The following is a 20,003-nucleotide window of genomic DNA, read 5'->3' as shown; positions in this document are numbered from 1 at the left end:
TTGATGTTATTTTTTCAAATTCTCAGCAGCAAAATGAACTCCATTATAAAGAAAATAATTTCAGATGCCAGCTTTCAGATCTGGAAGAGACCTTAACATTCATCTACTCTAATCCCTCATGCTGACAGGTGAAGAAACTGAGGTTCAGAGAAGTTAAATTTCTTGTCCAGGGTTGCGCCTCGACTGTGGCAGAACTGAGACAAGACCCCAGGTCAGCTGGACTCCCACTATAGAGCCCATCCATGCTAACTTAGTGCTTCATTCTTTGAAGGAAAAGAAAAAAAGAAGAGATTGGCTGATGAGGGCGGGGAGGTAGATGCTTTGCTTCTTGCTGCCAACTGGGAGCCAAGCAGAGGGTGGACATCTTAACTACTCACCCCTCACTCCCAGCTTCATTTACACAGCAGTCCCCTTATCCATGGTTTTGATATCTGCGGTGTCGGTCACCTTTGGTCAACTGCATTCCAAAAATATTAAATGGAAAATTCCAGGAATAAACAAATTCATAAGTAATTGCATGCCATTCTGATAGCGTGATGAAATCTTACGCCATCCTGCTCCATCCCGCCCAGGACATGAATCACCCCTTTGTTCAGCACATCCACACTGTATATGCTACCTGCCCATAGTCCGGGAAAAACAATAGTATATATAGGATTTAGTTCTACCCTTGGCTTGAGGCCCACTTGGAACCTGTCCCCTGTGGGGAAAGGGGGGTTGCTGTATTCTTGCTCTTCTCTCTGCTTGTACCTTACTCAGAACAAAGTACAGCCCTCCTGTGATCCAGGGAGCTTCCTTCTAGAGGGTAGCACTGGGAGGCAGGAAACCTACCACGCTTTCCCTGCAGGGAATGCCATCACAGAAGACCCAGAGGCATGGGCTGTGCCTGCAGCCCTGTTGTCAGTCATTTAAAGTGCCCTTGGTGGCTCCTATAGCAGAAGCTTCACAAATTTACCCTCAGAATTGAGTTAGTCATCCAGGTGATCTAGGGAAGCTAGGAGCAAGAAGACTAATAATAGTAAGGACAAAAGTCATCTTTCCCAAACGAGGAAACTACTATCTTTTATATACACATACACAAATACAACTGGGCCTGCTTACAAAGACAGAAAAATTCACTCTTTAGCAGGGCCCTATTGACAGGAAAATTTTAAATACAAAACTGGAAAGACTACTTACAGGATAGGCAGAACAGATAATCAATTGAGGAAGGGTGAGAAGTTCCCCATATATTTAAAAAATGAATCATTTTTAGTGTTTGAACTCTCTTCCTTTTAATGCCAGGGCCCCATGTTGGCCATCTGTGTTCACAACTTATTTTGCCTTTGAGTCTATACTTGAACGTGAGTCTTGTACAGTGAAATATTTGTAAAGTCTACTTTGAAATTGCCTTATATGAATACACCTTCTCTGAGAGTGTCGCTCTGTTCTAGATACCAGTGTTTCAGCGAGGTGGAAGTGTGGTACCAATAAAGACAACTATAGGAAAATCTACAGGCTGCATGACTGATTCCCCATATGGCCTCCGGGTGGCCCTAAGCACTAAGGTATTTGAGAAATGTTACTTTTACACATCTCATTTGTTACTACTCTGTCTCTTTACAGGGGTCTCCTTTTGAGTGTGTGACACCATGTAAAAGTGGTGAACCGTCATCTATGGTATAGGTGCTTCTGATGTTTATCTGGAAATCAAAGCTTTGAATCATTTCTGAATCATTGTCCATCATGTCTGACGTTCCTGGAATTGTTCTTAAGGGAACTCTAAGAACTAGAAATGTTGAAATTTCCTCTGGGGAACCATGACCCTTGGTGTTCTGCAGCCTGGCATTGATCACACTGGACTGAAGGCTTAGTGGACCATAGGCAGCCTGCCATGTGGATTAGCTCTGAATCTCCCTCTCCTGTAAAAGGATTCTGTGTCTGTGCAACGTTTCAGGGACACAGCCCCACACAACGACTTCTGCTCTCATCAGTTGGCTCAAACAACTAAAATCTCCTTGGATAAAGCCTGCAATGATCCAGAATTGATCTGTCCTTTTGAGAAGGTCTTTTGAGCCAAATGAGGCCTATAGCAAAGTCCTCTCCTATGCATTTGACAAAATACAGTACCAAACACAAATTCTTAGTCTTCTTAGGACCAAACATAAGTCCTCACTCTTAAGGGAATATTATAAAATAATTAAACTTTCTTTTTCTTAACGTCTTTCTTTTCCATTTGTTTGTTTCATTTAGGCATGTCTTCTTGGGCCAAACTATGGGCCTCGGGCCCATGTGAAGCCATGGAATTAATTTCAAGAGACTCAAGGTCCACAGCACATTAAGCATTATCAAAAATATTAAACAGCCTTATGGTTACCAGGGAAAAGGGAGTGGGAAGGGATAAATCTAGGAGTTTGAGATTTGCCAAGGTGAACACTATATATAAAATAGATTAAAAAAACAGATTTCTTCTGTATAGCACAGGGAACTATACTCAATATCTTGTAATAACCTTTAAGGAAAAAGAATATGAAAACGAATATACGTATATATATATATGCATGACTGGAACATTATGCTGTACACCAGAAATCAACGCATTAGAACTGACTATATTTCAATTGAAAAAAATAAAAATAAAAAATTTTCATTTAAAAAATTAAAAAAAACAGTAAACAGCCTTATGGAGTGATGACATTGTTTGACATGCAAAAGGGGCCCTCCTACTAAAAGAAAGTAGGAACTAGATACCCTTCTTTTAATGAAAGGGCCTTCTAAAGATAGTTGGTCTCATCCATTATATACTAGTTTTTTCTTTTAAATTTAGTTTCATTCTGTGACCTTTTTTGACCTATTGTCACATTCTAGGATAGTATTTTCAGAGAAACCACCTACGTGCCACTGACCATATTTCATAGTTTAAATCTCTTTCAACAAGGCCTAACTCTGAGTTCCACCTATGTGACCTCCTTATCCATATTATTTCACTAATGGGTATTGAGTGTATACATCTGTATGACTACTTTGTACAGCTGGAATGTTAAACTGTTGTTGAACATAATTTTTCACAGCTTTTTAAATCTATTGTTTCCTTTAGCAGGTGACAGTCTTTGAAAGCTATTATGTAAGAATGTTCTGTTTCTGTGATTCACTCTCCAGGGTTCTGCCGTGGGTGAAGTCTATCTCGATGATGGCCATTCATTCCAGTACCTCCACCAGAAGCAATTCATGCACAGAAAGTTTTCGTTCTCCTCAGGTGTTTTGATCAACAGGTAATGGCAGCTAAAAATGCTGTGTGCTTTCTTGAATAAATTATGCTATCCTTTTGCTATCCTCAGATGCACAGTTGATATTTTCAGGTACTATTTAAAGAAATTAATGATGAGGACCATTTGTGGAGTATTTTTGTTTTTCTTTTCAGCTTCATTAAGGTATAATTAACAAATAAAACTTTACTTCCCCCCTTCTGATTTGGATGCCTTTTATTTCTTTTTCTTATCTAAATGCTCTGGCTAGGATGTCCAGTATAATGCTGAATAAAAGTGGCAAGAGTAGGCATCCTTGTCTTGCTCCTGATCTTAAAGGTAAAGTTTTCAGCTTTTCACCACTGAGTAGAATGTTAGCTATGGGCTTGTCATAAATGGTATCTATTATGTTGTGGTTCATTCCTTCTATACCCAGTTTGTTGAGAGTTTTTATCATGAAAGGATGTTGAGTTTTGTCATATGTTTTTTCCACATCTATTGAGATAATCATATGATTTTTATCCCTCTTTTTGTTAATGTGATGTATCACATTTATTGCATATGTTGAACCATCTCTGCATCCTGGTAGTAAATCCTACTTGATCATGGTGTATAATCCTTTTAATGAACTATTGAATTCAGTTTGCTAATATTTTGTTGAGTTTTATACCTATGTTCATCAAGGATACTGGTCTATAATTTTCTTTTCTTCTAATGTCCTGGCTGCTTTGGTATGAGGGCAATACTGGTCTTATAAAATGAGTTTGGAGGTGTTCCCTCATTTTTAATTTTTTTGGAAGAGTTTGAAAAGGATAAGTATTAATTCTTTAAATGTTTGGTGGAATTTACCAGTGAAGCCGTTTGGTCCTGGACTTTTCCTTGTTGGGAGGTTTTGATTACTAATTCAGTCTCCTTACTAGTAATTAATCTGTTCAGATTTTCTACTTTTTCATGATTCCATATTAGTAGTTTGTATGTTTCTAGGAATTTATCCATTTCTTCTAGCTTAGCCAATTTGTTGGAGTATAATTGTTTGTAGTAGTTGCTTATGATCCTTAGTATTTCTGTAGTATCAAATTTAATGTCCCCTTTTTCATTTCTGATTTTATTTTAGTTTTTGTTCTTTTTTCCTTGGTGAGTCTAGCTAAAAGTTTGTCTATTTTGTTTATCTTTTCAAAAAAAACCCAGCTCTTAGTTTCATTGATCTTTTTTATTATCTTTTTAGTCTCTGTTTAATTTATTTCCTTTGTTATGTCCTGATCTTTGTTATTTCCTTCTCCTACTAACTTTGGGCTTAGTTTGTTCTTCTTTTTCTAGTTTATTGAAGTGTAAAGTTAGGTTGTTTATTTTACATCTTTCTTTTTTCTTAATTTAGACATATTTTGCTATAAAGTTCCCTCTTCTAAGGCTTTTGCTGAATCCCACAAGTTTTACTATGTTGTATTTCCATTTTAATTTTAGTCTCAAGACATTTTATTTCCCTTTGAGTTCTTCTTTGACCCACTGGTTGTTTAGGAGCAGGTTATTTAATCTCCATGCATTTGTGCATTTTCCAATTTTCTTCTTGTGATTGATTTCTACTGTCATACCATTATGATACTTGATGAAAGTATCGTGTATCGATACTAGAGAAAAGATACTCAATATAATTTCAGTCTTCTCAAATTTGTTAAGAGTAGTTTTTCTGGCTTGACATATGATCTGTCCTGGAGAATGTTCCAGGTGTGCTTGAGAAGAATGTGTATTCTGCTGCTGTTGAATAGAATGTTCTCTGTACACCTGTTAGGTACATCTGGTCTAACGTATATTTTAAATCAAATGTTTCTGTTTTGATTTTCTGTCAGGATGAACTGTCTGTTGTTTAAAGTGGAATTTGGATCTCCCCTACTATTATTGTATTTCTAATTATTTCTTCTTTCAGATCTATTAATATTTGCTTTATATATTTAGGTACTCCAATGTTGGGTGAATAAATATTTACAAACGTTATAACCTCTTAATGAATTGACCCCTTTATTGTTATATAATGACCTTTGCTGTCTCTTGTTACAGTCTTTGGCTTAAAGTCTGTTTTGTCTGATATAAATATAGCTACCCCTGCTTTCTTTTGGGTTCCATTTGCATGGAATATCTTTTTCCATCCCTTCACTTTCACCCTAAAGTTTAAGTGAGTCTCTTGCAGGCAGTATATATAGTTGGATCTTATTTTTTTAGCCATTCAGCCACTCTTTTTAGTTTGGAGAATTTAGTCCAAATACATTTAAAGTAATTATTGTCATTTAAAAAATTGTTTTCTAGCTGTTTTCTAGTTGCTTTGTTCCTTTCTTCCTCTCTTGTTCTCGTCTTTGTAATTTGATGATTTTCTGTAGTGGTATGCTTTAATTCCTTTCCATATTTTGTGTATTTAGTATAGGTTACCATGAGGCTTACATAAAACATCTTTTAGTTATAATAACCTATTTTAAGCTGATAACAACTTAACTTTGAACACATTAAAAAAAACTACATTTTTACACTGTCCTCCCACATTTTATGTTTTTGATGTCAACAGTTTGTATCTTTTTATATTGTGTATCTATTAACAAATTATTTTAGTTACAGTTATTTTAAATACTTTTGTCTTTTAACCTTTACAGAAGAGTAATAAGTGATTTACCCACTACCATTACATCATTAGAATATTCTGGGTTTAACTATATATTAACCTTTACCAGTCAGCTTAATACTTTTATATAGTTTCATGTTATTAATTAGCATCCTTACATTTCAGCCTGAAAAACTCCATTTAACATTTCTTGTAAGGCTGGTCTAGTGGTGATGAACTCCTTCAGCTTTTGTTTTCTGGAAAACTCTTTATCTCTCCTTCGATTTGGAAGAATAACTTTTCTGGGTAAAGTATTCTTGATTGGCAGTTTTTTATTTGAATATATCATTCCACTCCCTTCTAACCTGCAAGGTTTCTGCAGAAAAATCTGCTGATAGCCTCATGGAGGTTCCTTTGTACGTAACAAGTTGCTTTTCTCTTGCTGCGTTTAAGATTCTCTCTTTGTCTTTAACTTTTGACAATTTAATTATAATGTATCTTGTTGTGGGTTTTTTAGAGTCATTTTACTTGGTATGCATTTGGCTTCCTGGATCTGGATATGTTTCTTTCCCTAGGTTAGGGAAATTTTCAGCCATTATTTCTTTGAATAAACTGTCTACCCCTTTCTCTTCTCTTCTCCTTCTAGGACCCCTATACTGCATATATTGGTCCGCTGATAGTGGCCCATAAGTCCTTTAAGCTATCTTCATTCTTTTTTATTCTCTTTCTTTTTGCTTTTCTGATTGGATGAATTCCACTCTCCTGTCTTGGAGTTTACTGATCCTTTCTTACACTTGATCTAGTTTGCTGTTGAAACCCTTTATTGAATTTTTCAGTTCACTTACTGTATTCTTCAATTCTATGGTTGGTTTGGTACTTCTTAATATTTTCTAATTCTTTGCTGAAATTCTCACCTTGTTCACTTATTTCTCTCTCACCTTGGTGAACATCTTTATGACCATTAGTTTGAACTGTCTATCAGGAAAATAACTTACCTCCATTTCATGAAAGTTTCTGTAGATTCATCATGTGCTTTTGTTTGGAACATACTCTCCTGTTTCATTTCCCTTGACACTTTATGTTGGTTTTTCACATTAGCTAACACAGCCACCTCTTCCAGTCTTAACAGACTGGTCTCATGTAGGGTATGAACTCTGCAATCAGCCTGGCTTGAGCTGCCTGTTGCTTCTCAGACCTTTGTGATTATCCGAGCTGCCATCCATTTTCGTAGTGACTCCCAGTAGCTGCAGGTGTGCTGAGATCTATCAGTGTCCTAAAGGGGCAGATTTCAGTCAGCACCTATATGCAAGCTGATTAGAAGCAACCCTTGGGCAGTAGCTGGGAAGGTATACAGTCAGATCCATTCCAGGGAGAACCTAGGAGACGAGTGTTTTCGTCTGCTCCCGCTGCACTAGAGCTCTGGGGGACAGCACAGCACTGCCTGTTAACAACTGCGTCCTTATTTGCTGTAATCCTGTGGGACTCCTGAACACAAAACCTGTTGGCTCTCAAAGCTCAGTGATTTGAGGGCTCATCCCTTGGATGGGAGCCTTAAAATTTGGGGCACTAGAAGTGTGGTCCAAAACCCTTCACAATTCTTGGAGAAGCTGGTAGTTGGGAATTCCTTACCAATTGTATGGTACTGTGCCAGGGGTGGGAGTTATGCCAAGAGTGTGTCTCAGTCTTTCCTACTTGTTTTGACGCGGGTACTTTCTCAGTCACCCAATGTGTAGGAGTCACTCCATTTCTGGATTTTTCTCAGAGGGAATTGCTCCATGTATAGCTTTATATTCAGTGCATCTGTAAGAAGAGGGAAATTCAGGAACCCCTGAATTTGATCTGGAGTCCCCCAGGAGTATTTTTCAATCATTCCATGAACATCCCTTCCCTATTCTCTATCTTCCTTTCCTTCCCTCTCTGAAAAATTAAAAAGGATTTAGTTTAAGTTCCCATTAGTCTCATTTATTCATCCATTCAGCCTTTCATTATCTGATTTCTTACAAATTGAATACAGTGTCCAAGCCAGATTTAGGACTTCAGTGTCCAAAAGTGATTTTTCTCCAAATGGCTTGTTAGAGGGAGACTACTGGTTAGCTAGTCCTCAGCACACAGAGTCATCTGTTTCCATTTCTTTATCCTAGTAAATGTGACATCTTTATGTTTCACACCTCTGTAGGGAAAGATGGAAGGGGAACTCACAAGGCTTGGGATGGTGAACTGGTAACCAGTCCAAACCTCTGTTCCTCTCCTTTTCCTGATGCTATTTGATGTGTCTATTCCAGTTGTGCCGACGAGAGGGGTCGTTATCCCAGCAAGTGTATAGTGGAGCAGATCTTTGTCCTAGGCCTCAAGAAGCAGCCGTCTTCTGTGACCGCCCACTCATCTGGTGAGGAAACAGGCCATTTGTTTTTGTAAACATATAAGTATCTGCAGTGAAGAGATGATTAGCCTAAAACTGACTTAATGTGCTAGGCAAGTGGGCCCCACACTTTCTGACAGGAGCCAAATATACTAGTATCTAGAGGGAACGAGGCCATCCTGCTCGTCTTCATCAGCGGGTCTTTCTGCTCACTGTAAGCGGTTAATATTTTCCTAAGGGAAACTATCTGAGGTTTGAAGTAATACTGTAGCTTCTCTGAATATGTTTTTTAAACTGTAGATATCTGACGTAATGAAGAACCCCACTCATGTTTATGGAGTTTCTTAAAGGCCACGGGATAGGATATATCCTTTTTACCTACTGAATTTGTTGAACAAATCACTTTGTTCCTTACAGTTTCTTTTCAGCCAATCTTGTACTCAAAACAATAGAGTGTTTCATGTTTAAAAAATTCCTTGAAGTCCATGGGTACATGTGCTATTAATTTGGATTCTCCTATATAGGGTATAAGGGTTTATGACAGAGACAGAAACATTTTAGATTCAAAGAAAACATTTTTCTCTCCTAGACATTCATCACACTTTCCGTTTTACTATTTTGATATCTAGATGGTAAAGCTCAGCCCGTGGCTTTTACATATTGTGCCAAAACGTCCACCCTGAGCCTGGAGAAGCTCTCGCTGAACATTGGCGCTGACTGGAAGGTCCACATCCAGTGACAGAGCAGTGCACCTGGTAACAAGCACAGGGAGCGGCCTGCACCTTTCGGCCCTTCCTGGGGCCTTTTTTGACATTTGTGCTGCATGCTGATTTTCTCTGGCTCAAAGTAATCTTTCATTAGTCACCAGTTACTAATGGACAACAGCTTTCAGATTTTACATTTTTAGATGTATTAGTAATACTCTTCGTGTCACACACCACCTCTTCTCCTAGACGCAAGTGGCCCTGAGACAATTTACAGGGTTCACAAATCTTCCATTTGCTCCTATGTCCATGGCCTGTGGTAAGCGCTGTGGTCCAGTGACTGCTTCTCATTGAGCACAGCTGGGTGGGTTTGTTTTATGTGAAAGGTGGGCCAGGCCTACCTTGTGTGGCTGATTTGTGGAAGAGTCCATGTGGCAGAGCCACATGGGCTACAGCAGCTGAGCTGCTCGAGGCCTATCTCCAAGTGACAGCCCCTGGCACCCCCCGTAGTTCTCTTTTATCCACTTAGACCTGGACAAAATGACCCTTGTCTGCTTGTGCTGCATGCACTGCAGCAACAGGGAGTTAGTCTACCCTAGAGACCGACTCAGGATTCTTTTCCCTGTCACTTTTTTTTGGGATTCAAAGTGCCAAATTAATCTTCTTAAAATTCTAATTTCTTTATAGTAATTGTTTTTATTAAATACTGTCTACTAACCAAAGAATATTTGTAACATGAGTAAGCTATAATTAATAGTAATAAAATAAATATCCATGTCACTATCAAACTTCAGAAATAGAACACGGGACTGGGACAAGGGTAAGGCAAGGTCAAGGCCCACTTGCCTTGGGCACAAAATTTAAAATGATGCCAAAAGTCACAGTAATCAAAGTAAATAATATTTTAATGCAATATTTTAAAAAATCAAAATTAATATGAAAAATCCATGATGAACAAAATACCAAAATTTTAAATGACAGGATCAATATTACTGAGTTTTACTTTTGCCTCAGGCTCTGGCACAGCTTGGCATGGGACAGAACATTACACTATACCAGTCCCTCAGGATGCCCCTGCTCTGGAGACCCCAGGGACTCCCTGCCTCCGCAGCATGTGCTCGGGCAGCCTCGTGTCCTCAGCACTCCTCAGCGTGCACCTTTTCTTATCAGGCTTCCTCCACCTAGCAACCTGCCAGGTGCCACCTCTGTGCCTTCCGTTCCCTGGGCCCCAGTATATACTGCCTGCCCTCTTCCTATGCACATCTACCATCCATCCAGGCCCAACTCTAATCCCACTTCTCTACAGAGCCTTTCTAACTACCCTGACACCCTCACTCCCCTTTACCAGGAGCAGTGATTTTGCCCTTCTCTGAAATGCTGTCCCACTTACAATATGCACTCTACTGAGCATTCTCAGGGATGGTCCCTCCATGTTTCAGTTTTGTCTGTCTTGTGTGTAAAAGAGCATATTATATTTATCTTGTATCAGCCAGAGCACCATTATACTTGGCTTTCAGTAATGATTGGCTGTAATTCGTTGTCTGATGGATTTGATTGATTAAAAATTGAGCATTGAGTGTATCTGTTTCTGATTTACTTTTCTCACATAGGACTCTTCCCTCCAGATATAGTGAACATTGTGCATTTCCTCCTGGACACATTTCATTGTATCAGTTGAGATTTGAGCTTTGCACCATAAGTAAGCCACTAATTGCCTAATATAAGAACTGTTCCAGGTTGAAGGGGGCACTAAAGAGACAGGACAGCAGATGTGTGATCTGGGGTTGGATTCTGGAACTATAAGGGATATTATTGGGATAATTGGCAAAATTTGAATGGAATCTTTTGATTCCATGGTAATTTTCCTAATTTTGAGAGCTGTACTGACTATATATATAGAAGAATTTCCTTGTTTTTAGGAAATACACATGGAAGCATGAAAGGGTAATGGGCTAACATTAGCTCAGACTTACTCTCAAATGGCTCAGAAAATATTTATGTATAAGAAAAAGAGACAGAGACAGAGAGAGAAAATCAGCAAAATGTGTTAAAATGTTACAGTTGAATCTGGATGAAAGCTATGTAGGAACTCCTTATCCTGTATTTTCAACTTTCCTGTAAGTTTTAAACTATTTCAAAGGAACAATTTTAAAAACAAAGGTGCTGAGCCATATCTCCATAGTATCTAATAGCTTTAAAATGTTTGGTTTCTATTACTGTAAAGGCTTATAAGCTGTGGTGTGGAAAATAGGATGAAATAGACGGAGTAGAGAATGAACTCCAGTACAAGAAAATACCTCTATTTCTGATGCAGCAGCCCTCTTCCGAATCTTCGCCAGGTCAGCTGTTCTTTACCTGAGAAATGCCGGGCCAAGCCAAGTCCTCTCCTTCAGGGAACACAGATGCCATCCTCGGAGCACCAGGACCCCACAGCACCCACACTGTGGCAGCACTACGTGTGCTTCTCCGTGTCTGACTGCAGGAGCTGACCAGGAAGCCTTCAGGAGGGTATTCACGCTAAGAAAGGGAATGGAACACGTGTTCATGGCAGGCATTTATTTAGGGCGGATGAGCTGTCTAGTGGTCAGGGGAAGTCCTTCATGCATTTGGAAGGCCAGTTTGATCACCTTCCTTCTTTCCCCTGGTCTAAGTCATCCTGCAGATCCTTACTACAGTGGACCTGGGGTGGTCAGTTCCTTATAGGGGGGATCCCAGGATGTAGGTTCCAGTTTGTCTAGGTACTAGGAGGCTGGTTTCATTTAAAGGACCTGCACGACCAATTATATTCTGGGGTACAGCTCATTTCAGAACTAAGTGAACTCCAGGGTCCTGGTCCATCAACATGACCAGGGCCAGTCCCAGATGGGGCCATTCCCAGATGGGGCCATTCCCCTAAAGGCTCCCTAGAGTGGAAAGCATATCTTGTCACCATGAATTTGCCTTAAAGTTGTACTGAGTCTCATATCCTGGTTAACTGAAACCAGCCTATCAGATTGCTATAACTGTAGGGGAGACTAAAATTCTAGAGTTTGGTCTGTGTGCAGAATTCCTTCACTTTTCCATATTTCTTTCAGTATCAGTGTATCATAATGATAGGCAGCAGAAACATAGTCAGAACACATAAATATTTGGAGTTTAATGGATTTTAGCTCATCATTGACCATTCTACCTAAAAGCCTTCTTAGTAATGGAACTCCTATGACAATATCAAGCATTCCATCCTGCTTTTAAGATTTCCATCTGCCAAAATGACTATAACTCAATTAAAAAGTGTTTAAAAAAAATAAAAGATTTCCATCTACCAAACCCTCTGAATGCCCTGCGTGATTTGGGGGGTGGGGGTGGGGCCGAGAGGGGACGCACTTTAGACTAAAATAACTTCTCAGCCCAGGGGATAGAAAGCCATCAGCAACTCCACTGGAAACAGACTGCCGTATTAACCACAGACAATGGAGGCCATGTAACTCACATTCTAGCAGAAATGAAGGAGACATTGGCATCTGATATCAGATCCGCCTGTCTTATGACCAGCCTTGCTGAAGACTGCAGAGCCACAGAAAGGCCAGCCAGAATTAGACAGCTGCTTCTTGACAGTTGTTTTCTGCAGGGCTGACGGTGTTAGATTCCACTCCAATCAGACCTAGGGGAAGGGAAGCCCTGACTATTTATATGCAAGGATCCAGAGATCTTCTGCCTAATTCACATTCAGTCTTCATCACTCATTACTCCTTCACTGGGTATCAGGACACCTGAGGTCTGGTGTGGTTCTGCAGTGAACTGGCAGAGTGTCATTTAATCCCTCTAGGCCTTGATTTCCCCTTTTGTCACAGAAAAGAGAGAATCTCTAAACTTCTGTGAGTTTCTTTCCCATGGCTTAGCTGGAAAAATACAGCAGATATCTCAAGTTTTCTCAGTTGTAAATGGGATTAATCAAACCTGCAGGGTTGTTGTACAGATTTAAAAAACTCCATATGTATGGAAGGGAAAACATAGTAACTTGACTTTGGAGAAACCTGGCAGGCACCATCTTAGCCAAGTAATCAAGGATGATACCACCTGTAATAAAACACATCAACATCATTCTGCAACATACCTGCAAGTACTCTTCAAAAGTGCAAAATTCAGGAGAAACAAAAACTGGAACCATCAGAGATTCGAGGACTCTAAGGAAACAAGACAATGAAATGTAATGCAGCTCGGATTCTGTAACAGAAGGAAAAAAAACCACTAATGAAAACACTGAAGAAATCAAAATATGTCTTGTAGTTCAGTTAATAGCATCTTACCAATATTAATTCCTGGGTTTTGATCATTGTACTGTGGTTATATAAGGTGTAAACATGAGGGGAGGCTGTTGAAGGGTATATGGGAACTCTGTGCTATCTTTGCAACACTTCTGTATGTTTAAAATTAAAAGTTTTTAAAACAATAATGAAGTGGCTAGCTCACAGTAGGCATTTAATGAATGGTGGGTGTTTTAATTACAAGCAAATACATTGATTACAACAGTGCTGAGTCAAAGAAATGTTGGTGGAAGACAGAGATATGCAATCATTAATTATCTTGTTGGTGCAACAGAAACCATTCCAGCCACAGATATTGCATGATCTTGGCTGAAATATGTTGTAAAAATGAGTTCTTTATCCTTGAAGAGGCTTCTGGGGAATTGAAATGTGCAGCTGTTTACATGCTTATTATCTGCCTTTGTTCATGGGCTCAGATTGAATTTCTCACCAATAACATGAGTTTCTACAGCTGTGCAGTTGTATGAACCTTGAGTTTGGACATGCTAATCTGAAAGGGGGTTTTATCCACAATTGGTGGAATTGGAGAAATGAGTAGCACCTTGCACTCTGTGTGTCAGATATTCCCATTCTGCTGTGACAAGAGGCTGAGCTCTATCACACAATGAGATGGTCAGCATGTGTGTGGCCCGAAGACAGCTCCTCCCCCAGGGGCAAGTCAACCACGATACTTTGATTGCATTGGCAAAGCAATAAGAACTGAAAGAAATTTCTCCTCACAAAGGGAATTTTCATTCAGCAGATATACAACACATATTTATTAAGAGCCTTCTATGTGCTTAACCCTGAAGGTGGAATGGGGACCCAGTTCCTACCTTCATTGAGCTTATAGTCTTGTGGGCAAATAGGAAGCTCAGTAAACAGAAACATTAGCTACGGGCCAGTGCAGTGAATTTCAAGGTGATATAGAGCACTGGGCTGGGACTCAAACATACGATGGTACATATGATGGTGGGGAAAGGATACCACCCCCCTTCCCTTGCTTTCCATTCCACTAGTGAGTTTGAGGGTGAGTCTTTTTAGAGGCTCTTTTAGTGCAGATAGGCATGCCTCTGACTGAGACTGACCACATGGCCCTACCCCAGAGCAGTACACGTGGAGGGTGTTCAGTAAGTGTTCATAGAATGAATACTGATTTGTACCAATGAGTGACTGTCATTCAACCCGCTTAAACCCAAAAGTCATATTAACTTTGGTTCATCCCTAACAATAACACTTATTATGTGCTTATGACAATCCTGGCACTATTTTAAATGCTGTACATAATTTGATTAATTTTTACAACTCAATAACTGAATGACTATCATTATACCCATTTTATAGGTGAGAAAACTGAGACATAGGAAGAAATAACTCACCTAAAGCTACACAGGCACAGCCAGTGAGCAGCCCAGACTCTGAACCTAGGCAGTCAGCCTTCAGATGCCACCCTCCTCTATTCTGCCTCCCCAAGAGTAGTAGTAAATATCCTTGGGCATTTCCTTAGAGGGATGGGAGAATAGGCTGATGGTTCCTATAAGCTGCAACTCCAGGTTCAGGGCTCCTCAAAGCTGCAACCCCAGGGATCATGAGCCTGGCATTACTCTTTATTTTAGCGGTCACTTCCCACCTCTCATAGCCTCTAGCCTTGGGCTGATGAGATGGTCACATGAAAACAGGCAGGACTGCAAACTAGCCTCCACTCAGCCACACCTGGAATACGGCCATCTCCTCATAGCCCAGGTAGCAGCTACCATCAGTAGAAGACGAGGGCGAGGCCAGGCAGGCAGTTCCCTTCCCCAGAGCCACTTTGGTCTCATCTAAGAGCCCTGAAGCCAGCTCTTTGGGTTTGACATCCCGGGACTTCACAGCCAACCAGGCTCAGTATCCAATTCCAGCTTCTGACTCAGATGCCTAATGTGGCACGCCTGATTAATCTATACTCCGGTGCATTTTTTGTAGAAGATCTGGTCCCAGTGTTTCTTTGGGGGTTGGGGAGAGACAAGGGATGGCTAGGTCAAGTGGGCAAGGAGAGACAGGGATTTTCTCAACTGAGGACTCTGCTGAGTGGCACTTTCCACCCAGACAGTTTCACTGAATGCTGACACCAGAACATTTAGAAGAGAAGCCAAATCCAGTTGAATAATGTTCTGATATGCTTGAATTTTAGAAAGTAAAAATCATGTTCTCAAGTATGTCTAGAATATTCTCCTAGAATCCAGTATTTCACATTCACCCTTGCTAGCTTTTCTCGATATTGTTCTCCACTAATTGGGAGCCAATAGTTTTACAGTCTGGATAACTGCCGATTCAATAACGCATCCATCATTCTTTGCTAAACTAACTTTCAGGGTTCAACTCTCTCAGATATTCCCCTTTCATCTCCTGACACCACCAGCACTTAACGGCAGCACAGGGACATCCCTGGCCAGGTCCTTCTCTCTCAACCATGCCGTCTAGCTGCTCGCGAGCCTCTCTCTCGCTCTCATACTCATGATCTTTCTTCATGTCTATTTTTGGTTTTCCTGGCTCAAGCTTCTTCAGGCCACTGAAACACAACCCTCACTTTCTTTCTCTCCCTCTGGCATGTATGCTGCTGACAGGAGCCCCCCACGCAGGAACTGCTGTAGAAATCCTTTAGTGCCCCTTCCTTAGGAAAACTGGTGGCTTCCAGATCACAGCTCAGTTTTTAAGACAGGCACAAGCTGGACAATCTCTCAATGGACTTTAAACTTTGAATTGGATGTGGACATTTTTCTCTCCGATGACAGAATCACTGCAACTTCCCGTTTGCAGTTGCTTCCTTTCCTTAAAGGTAGCTGTGTCTTGTTTTCTTTAAAACCCTTTTCCTTCCAGATCTGCCTGCCATGCCTACCGTCATTAGCTCGTCTGTGGCCCCTCGGACAGAGGCTGAGCCCAGGTCCCCGGGGCCAATCCCCCAAGCAGCCCAGGGCAAGAACACCGAGGCCGGGGGCGGAAACCCAAGTGGCATCTACTCAGCCATCATCAGCCGCAATTTTCCCATTATCGGAGTGAAAGAGAAGACATTTGAGCAGCTTCACAAGAAATGTCTAGAAAAGAAGGTTCTTTATGTGGATCCTGAGTTCCCACCGGATGAGACCTCTCTCTTTTATAGCCAGAAGTTCCCCATCCAGTTCGTGTGGAAGAGACCTCCGGTGAGTAGCTGACTGGTCACTGCTGGGTTTTTCCCCTCAGAGAAACCCTCGCACTCAGCGCCTCCCCACAGCTCCACGGTGCACACAGGCACTGGGGGCAGGGCCCTGGCGGCAGCCCCGCGGGCTCTGTCCCCAGGGGAGGCAGGGCTGCTTTTCCCTCTCTGCTCTGTCTCTCTCTGAACAAAATCTTGCTTTTCATAAAAGCAATTGGCACTCAGTTTCATTCATCCTATAAAAGTAAATATTCCTTTCCCAGAACAAACTCCAAACTTCCCAAAATTCTGACCAGGAGGGTAGTCCAGATCTACCTTCTCTGTTTAAGTATCTTGCATCTTGTAAGACTTGTTCAGTTTCTCACAGAAAGGCTAAAATCATGATGTTCTTTTTAGTTTACCAGTAGCCATGTCTTTCTGAAATACAGAGCCCAGGAACGAGGAGGGTGGCAGCGGAGACTACTTTTTCACGCAAAATGTTAGGATTAGAAGGAGACATCCTAGCAATTGTTTGCATCCATCTACCTCACCTCACAAGTGAGGAAATAAAGGCAACAGAGTGAAGTCTATCCAGGGTGCGCATGACAGCCCGCATTAAAGCCTTTTCTCTTTTCGTAACTCTTCCAGCCTCTGGGTTCCGTTTACAGTGATCGACCAGGAAGAAAGTCGTATTCCCCTGGCTCTGTTCTTTCATCATACCTCCAAGACAACTCTTGTTCTTAATTCAAGAAATATTTATTGAACACCTACTAGAGCCAGAAACCAGGAAAGCAATTGAGGAAACAGCATAAATAAGAAAAACAAAAGTGCTTGCTCTTCTGGAGCCTCGAGTCCTGAGGGGAAGACAGGCTTTGAACAAGAGTGGCACTGTCAGGAGACCACGATCAGGGCGGTACGGGATCAGAAGGCAAGGAGAGAAACCGTCCTGAGGAAACCATTTTCTCCCCAGGGCTATTCATTAGCTTAATCAGGTTAAACTGAGGCCCAGTGCTATTCGTTAGCCATGTTTTTCTTTTTAATTGAGATGAACTATCCAACAGCCCTGTTCTCACCCTGTGTGTTCCACAAGAGCTCCTCTCCTCTCCTGTCGGCTCTGTCAGGACTATCCTGAGGGCCCTCGGTTTAGAGGAGAGGATGGGAAAGAACTTCATTCTCCAACTCAGTCACTGCCCTGCTGCCAGAGTTCAGAGGAGCACACCTCACTTCCCTGATGAAATATCTTAAGCGACACAGTTCTCCCCCGCCCCCCCCCCATGCCTTCAGATAAGTCCACACGCCTTACCTGGGCTATAGGCCCCTCTCCAGCTGGCCCCGGCCTCCCTGTCTGTCGCCCCCTCACCCCGACACCTTCAGCTGCTCTCTCGTTCCATCGTCTTGGGCCTCGCAGCCTGTGCTCGTGCTCTGCCTGCCATGCCCTTCTTGTTTCCACCTGATTTGCTCTTCCTTACCCTCACTGCAAAACTCTGCTCAGGTGTCACTTCCTGCAAGCCCCCCCACATATGCTCCCGCCTGCTGAGAGCAGGGAGCATTCCTGCTCATCTCTGGACCCCCTCACCCAGCAAAGCGCCAGGCCCACAGTAGGCACTCAGCTGCTGGTGGTGGATGAAGTCCCACATCGGAGGGGCTGACCACTGGGAGAGGACAGCCCTGCACTCCAAGGCTGGGAGTTCCAGAAAGTCTTTTCTAATAGCACTGCAGAGAAAAAGACCAAAACATTTACAAATCATGCTTTTAGTGAAATCGCCGGTGGATTTTGGTCTTAAAAGCTAGAGCTGCGCATTAATAAAGACGTTCTAAGGGCCTGTTATGCTCTAGGCTCTCGGTTGTTGAAACTTACACTGCTGGTGTCAGTGTGACATGAGGGGCACCAGGTGGGCTGTCCCAAATCGCGCTCCCACCACCATTGCCACCCAAACCCTAGATTCTCTACAGTCACTAAAGGTCCAGATAGCAGAGCCCACTCTTGGCTAAAATGTCTCTGTTTCCTCTGGGGTTAAGACTAGCGAACCCCTGCCTGCTGAGTTCATTAGCATAAAGTAGAATACAGAATTAGAGATGGTCAGAGTTAGAATCTCTCAGAGATGTGGTCCAGCCCCTTCACACACAGATGATGAGATTAAGGTCCAGAAAGGGCACGTGACTTACTTGCCTCACCCAGCACGTTGAATGAAATCGAAAAATAGCAATGATGACAGAACTTCCTGGAGTGTAAAGCACTTCTTGGAGACATGAGTCTTCCATGCACTCCACAGATGTAGTGACCTTTGTTAGGCCTGGACAGTCTGAAAATGGGATTATGTCCCATGAGAGGCGCTTCATGCTTTTACTATCGAAGGCACAGCATCACTGAAAACCAAGCTGAATTTTTCTTCACAATCAGGTGGTGATGATGATGGTGATAAAGGGAGAAGTATCCCCTCCATCATTTGGCCAGCTACGATTCTAGTGACGTTAACAGGTTGCACGTTCAACCTTTGCCTCTTAAAAGGAGAGCCGGTGCCTCCTGTGACCCCTTCTCACCCATGAACCCGAGCGGCCTCACTGCCTTTCCTCCTCTAACAGGGGGCATCACGCATTGAGTCTCCAAGCCAAACAATCTGATTCCGCTAGCTTTTATTTAGATCACCTATTTCTAGGATCTGAAAGCAAACCATGCACTACTTCCCAATCGTTAAGCCAAATTTTCTTGATGACAGACCCCTGTGCAGAAAAGAACGGCTCTAGAACAAGTCTTCTGGGAGACTGATGACTCTTGCCCAGTATTGCTGGGGACAGGTGTAGGGGGAACATGTGTTTCATTCCACGTGGTGGGGGCTGCAGTTGCACAACATTCCTAGCCTCTCCCTTCCCCCCGGGGAGGGCAGGGTTTGTAAAGAGAACCTGACCTGCAAAGCCCAACCCTTTCCTTCCTTTTTCCTCATGGGAACAAACGACCTGCTCCTCCTTGTGGCAAGTTTTCCAGAGGCAGGTCCCTGTGGGGAGTCCTGCAGAGGTCCTGGGCCACCTGCCACTACTACTGGCTGATAGTAATGAGAACAGCTAATCCTGACTGAGAACTCACCACGTGACAGTAACTATTCTAAGTGCTTCCATATATTAACTCATTTAATCTTTACAACAACCGTGGTAGGTAAGTACTGTAATTGTCCCCACTTTACAAATGAGAAAACTGAGTCTCCAGAGGATAAATACCTTGCTCAGATCTCTCAGTTTGTAAAGGGTGGAGCTGGGAATGGAACCCGGGCAAACTGGCTTTAGAACCCTCTCTCCTAACAATGAAATCTATCTAATTCTGGGGTTTAGAAGCCAAGATTAGATGTATGGACAATACATGTGACATCTTGGACTCTTTTTCCCGGGCTGCCTGTCAGCCTGGATCCGACCCCACCAACCGGGCTTTGCTGCTGTCTGTGTGACCTGTTCTCCTGCCGCTTCTCAAGTCCCCACCATCCAGGCAGAATTAATCTCTCCCTTGTCCCAAGCTGTCACACCAAGAAAATTCAAAAATAAAATAAGCCATTACGTTCTTCAGGTTAGGTCTTGTTACCACTACAGAATTCTCTTTGATATTTTACACTTATTTATCTAAATGTGCTTACATGTGAGTCCTTAGCATGGCTGAAGCTTCGGCTTGTCTCTTCAAGAGGAAACGCATAAGGAAAAATTAGGAAGAGTCTTGT

General features: G+C 42.0%; 2 protein-coding genes across 12 annotated transcripts in view; both read left to right on the top strand.

Annotated features, from left to right (window-relative positions):
- GANC (glucosidase alpha, neutral C) overlaps positions 1-10,452 on the top strand; it is a 64,098-nt gene extending 53,646 nt beyond the window's left edge. For all 3 annotated transcript variants that reach the window (XM_064485688.1, XM_064485689.1, XM_010994973.3), the window contains exons 22-25: positions 1,434-1,547; positions 3,139-3,251; positions 8,091-8,194; positions 8,797-10,452. In XM_064485688.1, the coding sequence (XP_064341758.1) occupies positions 1,434-1,547; positions 3,139-3,251; positions 8,091-8,194; positions 8,797-8,906 (441 nt within the window). In that variant the 3' untranslated portion in view covers positions 8,907-10,452. The remainder of the gene's footprint in view (positions 1-1,433; positions 1,548-3,138; positions 3,252-8,090; positions 8,195-8,796) is intronic.
- Positions 10,453-15,739: 5,287 nt separating this feature from the next.
- Positions 15,740-20,003, top strand: part of CAPN3 (calpain 3) — a 43,233-nt gene continuing 38,969 nt past the window's right edge. For 2 of the 9 annotated variants that reach the window (XM_064485693.1, XM_064485691.1), the window contains exon 1: positions 15,745-16,330. In XM_064485693.1, the coding sequence (XP_064341763.1) occupies positions 16,022-16,330 (309 nt within the window). In that variant the 5' untranslated portion in view covers positions 15,745-16,021. Of the gene's footprint in view, positions 16,331-20,003 lie in introns of all 9 variants that reach the window. The other 7 variants (XM_010994971.3, XM_064485699.1, XM_064485695.1 and 4 more) reach the window with 6 other exon arrangements.

This window comes from Camelus dromedarius, chromosome 5 (genome assembly GCF_036321535.1).
Source record: "Camelus dromedarius isolate mCamDro1 chromosome 5, mCamDro1.pat, whole genome shotgun sequence".
In the NCBI taxonomy this organism is placed as follows: Eukaryota; Metazoa; Chordata; class Mammalia; order Artiodactyla; family Camelidae; genus Camelus; species Camelus dromedarius.
This window is presented reverse-complemented; position numbering and strand designations above follow the sequence as displayed.